Below are 7,840 nucleotides of genomic sequence, written 5' to 3' on the forward strand. Positions count from 1 at the left end.
TTGCAGATTGATGGTATGGTAGTATTTCTTTAAATCTTTCTTTTTCTCTCTCAGTTACACTCATCCTTCTCAAAGAAGTAATTGGGAGATTCAAGAGAGAAAGATAGAAATGAATGATGTCCTATCATTTGCTGGCAGCACATTGAGACTGGACCAAGATGACACAGTCTACTTCCATCAAGAGGACAAGGTAGAAGTTGATGATGAGAAAAGGATCCAGTTCTCTATTGGCAAAACTATCATTGAATTTGGTTCTGATAAGCTCCAAGAAGCTACCATTGATATAATGGAGAATGGTGATGATAAGAAGGGGATACCAGCTCTAGGAGCTAGTACTGATTATAAATTAAAGATTTCTCATTGCTTGCAAGAAGCTAATGCTGATGAAGCTGATATTCTCTCCAATGTATTGTATGGTCATGATTTCATTACAGATGGATTACTGTCAAGCAGTAATAAAGGTAGAAATAAAATGTGATTGGTTCTTATTCAAATATCAATTCTTTCTCTTCCTCTTAGTTAAAGAAGCAAAGGATGCAATGATGGAGTTGAATAGCATCCTACCATCATTTGAGATGACACTCAAGCAAGTTAAATTAGAGTCTGACTCTCAAAAAACAAGTCAGTATAAAGGCCCCTATACACTAGGCAATGCTATTGCAGGCAATCTGTGGTTACTTTGATCTTCAGACAACACTGTTGCCTAGAATAGAAACCTGTTCTATTCTAGGCAACACATTGCTTACAGCATCAAAGTTGCCTCTAATAGAATTGCCTGGTATATAGTGCATTTTATTGTGCTCAGTTTTTGGAATGTGTTGAAAATGATACATAATTAATTAATTATGCTAAAATCTGGGACAAAATTTTATGCTATTTTAATACACCAGCTTTACTGTAAATTCATTATTGTTATCATTATTAGTTATTTTTTTTATTTTTGTTGTTTTAATTGTAGTGAAATTGATTGATACTTGGAGGAAGTTGCTTGAGCTGGAATCAAAGTATGGAGCATTGCCAGGTACTAGTGCAAAATTACCACAACTGCTAGATAGACTGAATGAGGTAAATAAATATAATAATTAACACTCTCTCTCATCTCTCAGTCTTATTGATGACTATTTTATTTTTAAGATTAAAACTGATGCTTCATCTTATGAGGAGAGATCACTGATATGTCATCTATTGAGTTATGAAGGAAGTCTTGAATCACAGCAGGTAAGACCAATACACATATACCATTCATTCATTAATCTTACATTTGTAGCCATATAGAACGAAATTTTTGAGGCTTATAAATTTTACGAATTTGCGCAAAAATTTATTTAGTAGATTTAATTCTTACAAAATTTTATCAACATCTTGTACCATAATAAATTAATTTTTACAAGAGCAACATTTACAAATTTTCAAAGATTTGTGAAATCCTCTAAATTTTTAGAGCCCTTGAAAATTTTTTCTCTGTACTGTATTCATCCATCCATTCCTTACAGGCACTATTGGGTGTGTTAAAATCCACACCAACAACATCAAAAGAGATTGACAGTGTATTGAATGATATTGTAATGCTAACATCAGTCGACCCAAGCACTGTTGATTCATTGTTCAATTACTATGAGTCATTGAAACCAGATCAAACCTCGACTGATCAACTCCTCCTCTCCATAGCTACACTCGGTCGACATGAAAATGTAGAAGAGAATATTGTTAGCTACCTTTCGGTGAAATTAATGTCAAGCAGAAAAGTTGAAGATACTTCACTTATATTACAAGCACTGGGTAACACGGCCTCAAAAAAGATTGTACCACTAGTACTGCCATTTGTGTCTGATCCTGACTTCCAATCAGACAGTATTGATGCACTCAGGGGAGTATCAATGGATGAAAGAGTAGAGAGAGAGTTTGCTGACATCATCGCTCAGTCTCTTCATAAACCTCAGCTCGTTATTGAGATTGTCGAGAGCCTATTGTTCCCATTTAAAGACTCACTCTATTCTCCACAACTAAAGAAAGACCTTCTTGTATGTGAAGGCCTCAAAACCTCACTAGTACAGGCTGGTATTAAGATACATAGTGATGGAGTTACTAGCCTCCTTAATAAATATTTTGTTAGTATTAAAGATGAGGCCTCAATTCAAGAGTTAAGAGAAGGACTACAACTAGTGGAGGCATTGCAAGGAAGAAAGAAAAGATCATCCACTTCTAACTGGGACTCTAATGCAGACTCAAAATACGACCTCATTGAGTCACATTCTGTAAGAACTAAAGACGTCAATACTTATCCATACCACAAAGGATATCTATGGGCAATACAGATTGGCTACAGTAAAATACATGCAGACATTGCTGCTGGTGGATTCGGAGGCATAGGTATCCCTGGTATTAAACTGTATGCAAGAGCAAGATTCGACTTGGTCGTGTGGTCAAGGAGGTACACAGCTCTTGATATTATCTTTAGTTATTTAAGAGAAGTCCCTGATGATCAGTCAGTGAGTACTTTAGAGTACAGACGGTACATGAAAGTTGTTGGATATACACTTTTGAATGACCACCACAAGGAGACTAAAGAGTACAAATACAAACGTGAGTTTCAAAAGAAGCTACTCGTATTCAAAGCAGGCTACAAGTTCTTTATATACGTTGGATACTTGAGTCTCGATATAGCTGGTGAAATTGTTGGAACTGCAACGTATGAAGCATACATTGCTCGTATGGACAATGATAAGAACTTGAAAGCGTTAGCTCATGTGATTACTGGGCCTACACTAACTGTTAAAGGAGAAGCTTCAGCTACCATACTGGTATGAAGCATTGTGCCCTTCTATTTGAATGTATCTTTATGTACTCTCTCTCCCTCTCTCTCTTTTCCTCCCTCCCTCCCCCCCCTCTCTCTCTCTCTCTTTCAGGAAGTATTTAAGGTTGGTTTAGATGTACCAGCTTCCATTATATACACAATCACTCCAGAAGCCTCCACTTCACTCTGTGAAGAGAAGCCCAAAGGAGATGCCAATGCTTGCTTTGAGGTGTTCAGTACTACCAGAGGTACAATAGGTGTGGAAGCATGGTGGCAGAGGAGAACCATATCATGTAAATGGAAATGGGGACCTAAATGCTCAGTGAGTAATAATAATAATAATAATAATAATAATAATAATAATAATAATAATAATAATAATAATTACCATCATTTATTAGACTTAAATTAATTTTATCGTGATTAATTTATTTTTTATTCTTATCAACTTAATTTTATTCTTATTTTCATCCTGTCCTAACTAACTTTATAACATCCTGTCCTAAGTCCCAATTCTAACTTTCCTTTCATTTACTTATTAGACTATCATTATTATTATTATTATTACTAGGAAATGTTCAGTTTTTATTTTTATCATTTCTTTCTTAGATCCACTGGAAAGACAGGAACAACTTTGGCCCTCTCTCTCATACTTGGAATCTGGTGACTCTCAAGAAGAGACTCTTTGGTATATGCAACATATGTACCTGTACTGGTAGCAACTTCTTCACTAAACTGTGCAAGAGAGGGTTCACTGGAGCTGCTAAGTGTTCCTGCAAAATCCAATACAGCTTTGGGAAATAGAATAAAGATATAGTGTTATATTCAAACTGTTGGACCTTTATTATTATTATTATTATTGTTATTATTAGATTGTTATTATTAGGATTTCTTGATGCATTATCTTTTGTAGCAGATACAAAAATAACTTAATCATAATTTACAATAGAAAAACAATTTTTCACTAATCAATGCTAAGTACAGAGTAGCTAAGCTTGTTTGCACTTTTGAACTTTTATATTAAGTTTTTCACACCTTCAATTTACACCTTTAGGTGTCAAAAGTATATACATGTAATTTAAAAATAAATAAAATCTAAGACGCGACTCTTTAATGGAATAGTTCACTCATTCTATAGATAACTGCCACCCAGCTTATTATTATTATTATTATTTATTGACAGATAGTAATAAATGAAAGAATAATGTTAGTGTGTGTGTGTGTTCATTTGACATATTTGTCCATAAATTTACGATGAAATTCTGAGCGTATAGTATCATTGATGAAATGTTGTTCCTGAAATAGAGAAGAAAGAGGGGGGAGGAGAATAGACATTAGAAAAGATCATAGATGATGTCAAAAAGTTACTTTTTTGTCAAACTCTGACTTTGCACAATTCTTAAAAATGACGTCATCATCCCACCTAATGGGGAAGAGAGACAGAGAAAGAAAAAGATGAGCATAATGAAATTTCTTTAAATGGACATAACTCAAAAATTTCTAGTCGGAATCAGCTCAAACTTTCTACACAGCATAAGGACATCAATATGTATGAGAAAATGTAATAAAAATGGGGGATGATTTCGGAGCCATTTTTCGTAAAAAAAGCATGCCTTGGGTGTTTTTCATAATTTCAGCATTTTCTTAAAATGGCCGTAACTTGAAAAATTGAAGTTGAAATGGGCTCAAACTTTCTATACAGCATAAGGACATCAATATGTATCAGAAAATGTAGTAAAAATTGGGGGTGATTTCGGAGCCATTTTTTTGGAAAAACCATGGGCTATAGCCTTGGGTATTTTTCAGAATTTTGGTGTTTTCTAAAAATGGCTGTAACTTGAAAAATTGAAGTAGGAATCAGCTCAAACTTTCTACACAGCATAAGGACATCAATATGTATCAGAAAATGTAATAAAAATTGGGGATGATTTCGGAGCCATTTTTTTGAAAAAAAGCATGGGCTATAGTACAAGGTATTTTTCAGAAATTTGGCGATTTTCAAAAATGGCCATAACTCAAAAACTTTTTGTTGGAATCAACTCAAACTTTCTACACACCATAAGGACATCAATATGCATCAATATTACATTATGTACCATTGCTCATTACATTATGTACCATTGCTCATTACATTATGTACCATTGCTCATTACATTATGTACCATTGCTCATTACATTATGTACCATTGATCATTACATGTACAAACTGAAAAATATTCTCTCTCACCTTCTCTTAATCTGAAAAGATCCTGACTGTTGCTGATTCAGCAGTGGATTGCCTTTTAAAAGATTTTCAGTTCTGATCCTTTCCTCCTCTTCTTTTCTCTCACGCTCCTTGAGAATAGAGAAAGGGAGGGAGAGGGAGAGGGAGAGAGAGAGAGGGGAGATATGGTAATTACTTTCCAACTGTATCTATCGTTACTTTTCTTGCTTGTTCCTCTGCTCTCTCTTTCTTTATCTTTTGCAACTCTTTCAATAATTCAGCAGTATCATCCTCATCACTACACGACATGTACACTATTATATACATGTACTGCACATTAGAGAAATATATTTCTATAGTCCCTCTCTCCCTCTCCTTCTTCTCTCTCTCCCCCTCTCTCTCCCTCTCTCTCTCTCTCTCTCTCTCTCTCTCTCTCTCTCTCTCTCTCTCTCTCTCTCTCTCTCTCTCTCTCTCTCTCTCTCTCTCTCTCCACCCCTCCCTCTCCCTCCCTCTCTCTCTTTACCTTTCATCATCATCCTAAAAACAAATAAAATAAAAAACAAAAATTACATTAAAAATGGCATCAAATGACATCATCTTACATCATCATCGTTTATTGCATCGTCAGGGTCTAAACTCTGAGGGGGCGGGGCAAGGTGAGGTCTCTTTGCTTCAGAACTTTCCACTGCCTTTCCAGATGACCCAGAAACAGGAGGAGCCTCTAAAAATCACAAGATGAATAAACCACATATGGTAAATCATAGTTTTTTCCCCGAAAAGTTGGCTCCAAAATCACACCAAATTTTTCTTAATTTTCTAAGACATAATCATATTTTAAAGTATTAAAAATGGGTTGATTAAATTTAGCAAATCGAGGTCTATTCATTAAGACTTTAGTCCCAAAATCGTCAAATTTTTAACCACCAAACCTCTTTTAGAGTCAATTTTCTAAAATTTTAAAACTTCACATTTTTAGCTATATAATAAAAGGGCCAATGACAATAATATAGTTAGAAATATTGGAGATATAAAATTTACTAAATTTAGGTAATTGGTCGGGTTTGATTTAACAAATAATTTGTAGCCACACGGTTCAAAACAGCAAGCTTACTTGGGAAAAGGGCTGTCAAAATTCACCACAATTTCCCCTCCAAATTATACCACATTGCAGGTTTATTTCGAGGATAACAAATTTTGCAAATTTCACAAATTTTTGAAGATTCCCCAAATTAAATTCCTTGAAAATCAATTTAATACGGTACAAAATGGCAGAAAAGTGGCAATTTGTGAAAATTAATCCCGTGAACCTCCGGATACAGGCAATTTGCGACAATTATTATCCTCAAAATAAACCCACTATATATACAGCATATACAATAGTATTAGCTCCACAACTATAGTAATTTAAAAATTTAACTTTACCGGTAAAACTCCTCTTCTCTTTCGCTCCTCCTTTGTCCCTCACGGCTCTCTCCCTCTCCTCCAGTTCTTGTCGATAGTCCTTGCCACGTAAGTCATCAGCAGTGCTCTGACCTGACTGCCTGTGAGGAGGGCACTAATTAGAATAAAAACCCAAACCAGCTCACCTGTATTTCAATTTAGTGTGAGAGGGTAGGTCACGGCTGGAGTATTGTTTGGAGAGGGCAGAAAGGTCGTTCTCTCCTTTTCCAGTTCCTCCACGGGCTGGTTCAAAAGTCGGCCTAGCAGCAGTAGTCATTTTAAAAGGAATAAATTATTTCTATTTTCTGACTCCAAATAAAACTTTTATAAAAAGATTTATTGCGGTATGAAATCTATTTTTTAATTCCCGGGCGATATTATTGCGCATGCGTGTTAAACGTCACATGACGAAACGTGAATCATAATAATCACACGTGCGTGCGGTACGGTACGGTGTTCCGGTAGGTTTTGTTTGATCACTTTGATGTGGTAGCGCTATCTCTGTATCATTACAGTGAAGTGAGTAGACTTCTTTTCTGTCTCTCATTTTATCATTGTCTACAAATATATCCTTCCCACTGTTGTTCGCACTTGTTCGCAGTTTGCTCTTTCTCTAATCTTTTCTTCCGAGTCTGCACTCCCAACTACAATAATCCACTCAGCTCACAACGGTCCTACGACAGGTTTACAAGATGCGGGCTCTCTCCTCGATCCTATTGCTCCTCGCCCTCTGTCGGGACTCATCCAGCTCTTCCTCTTGCTCCCCGGCCTTTCAAAAAGTTGTATCACTCGCCGGGGAAGAGGCGGCAAGTGACAGTATTTACTCAAGCCCTAGTGCAGGTATGTGGATACAGGGTTTACTGTACTCGCCACTAAATGGAATGGTATTGTACTAATTGGTATTGTCTATTGCAATAATAGCTGTAGTAATTAGTAACACATTATAGATTATTTATTAGCAAGAAATATGTAGAATTTGTGTATTACTATAATTTGTTAGCACAAAGTATGTAGAATTTATGTATATATACATTGTAATGGAAACACTATCCCATGGCTAGATGTTATTTTTGGCTGTTCCTCTGTTTACAAGCTAGCAAATGTGTGTGGCCCAAGTTACATGTCTTTTTGTGAGTATGTTGTAGACGTGTTATGTGTCTCTGTGCTTCATTAAATGGTTTCTCTTTTAAAGAAAATGTGAAGCATTTTGCTGATTCACATAATGACGTTAATTTGGTACCAAGAATGGTATCACATAGCATAATGGTGTCTCCAGGATAATTATGTACTAATCTCTCCCTTTCCTGTTCTCTCTTTCCCCCTCTCTCTCTCTCTCTCTCTCTCTCCCCCTCTCTCTCTCTCTTTCTCTCTCCCCCCTCTCTCTCTCTCTTTCTCCCTCTCTC

General features: G+C 35.9%; 2 protein-coding genes across 2 annotated transcripts; one reads left to right on the forward strand and one right to left on the reverse strand.

Annotated features, from left to right (window-relative positions):
- Positions 1-57: 57 nt before the first annotated feature.
- Positions 58-3,641, forward strand: LOC109582450 (uncharacterized). Its single transcript, XM_019997166.1, has 7 exons — positions 58-461; positions 520-621; positions 959-1,065; positions 1,135-1,218; positions 1,494-2,801; positions 2,907-3,116; positions 3,404-3,641. Exons 1-7 carry the CDS (start codon positions 110-112, stop codon positions 3,596-3,598), a joined length of 2,358 nt encoding a protein of 785 aa, XP_019852725.1. The 5' UTR covers positions 58-109; the 3' UTR covers positions 3,599-3,641.
- Positions 3,642-3,927: 286 nt separating this feature from the next.
- Positions 3,928-6,745, reverse strand: LOC100638263 (spliceosome-associated protein CWC15 homolog). The gene is made up of 8 exons (XM_019997184.1): positions 6,584-6,745; positions 6,420-6,538; positions 5,600-5,718; positions 5,521-5,534; positions 5,217-5,295; positions 5,022-5,128; positions 4,163-4,217; positions 3,928-4,090 (listed from the first exon to the last, which is right to left on the reverse strand). Exons 1-8 carry the CDS (start codon positions 6,712-6,714, stop codon positions 4,019-4,021), a joined length of 696 nt encoding a protein of 231 aa, XP_019852743.1. The 5' UTR covers positions 6,715-6,745; the 3' UTR covers positions 3,928-4,018.
- Between the last annotated feature and the right edge of the window lie 1,095 nt (positions 6,746-7,840).

This window comes from Amphimedon queenslandica, unplaced genomic scaffold, assembly GCF_000090795.2.
Source record: "Amphimedon queenslandica unplaced genomic scaffold, v1.1 AMPQUscaffold_13382, whole genome shotgun sequence".
NCBI lineage: Eukaryota > Metazoa > Porifera > Demospongiae > Haplosclerida > Niphatidae > Amphimedon > Amphimedon queenslandica.

Coding starts and splice junctions, on each gene's coding strand:
- LOC109582450 (XM_019997166.1), top strand. CDS start 110: ATGAATGATGTCCTATCATTTGCTGGCAGCACATTGAGACTGGACCAA. Junction 462..519: donor ACTGTCAAGCAGTAATAAAG/GTAGAAATAAAA, acceptor TCTTCCTCTTAG/TTAAAGAAGCAAAGGATGCA. Junction 1,219..1,493: donor GAAGTCTTGAATCACAGCAG/GTAAGACCAATA, acceptor CATTCCTTACAG/GCACTATTGGGTGTGTTAAA.
- LOC100638263 (XM_019997184.1), bottom strand. CDS start 6,714: ATGACTACTGCTGCTAGGCCGACTTTTGAACCAGCCCGTGGAGGAACT. Junction 5,719..6,419: donor AGAGAAGAGGAGTTTTACCG/GTAAAGTTAAAT, acceptor TGTGATTTTTAG/AGGCTCCTCCTGTTTCTGGG. Junction 4,091..4,162: donor AGTCAGAGTTTGACAAAAAA/GTAACTTTTTGA, acceptor TCTCTATTTCAG/GAACAACATTTCATCAATGA.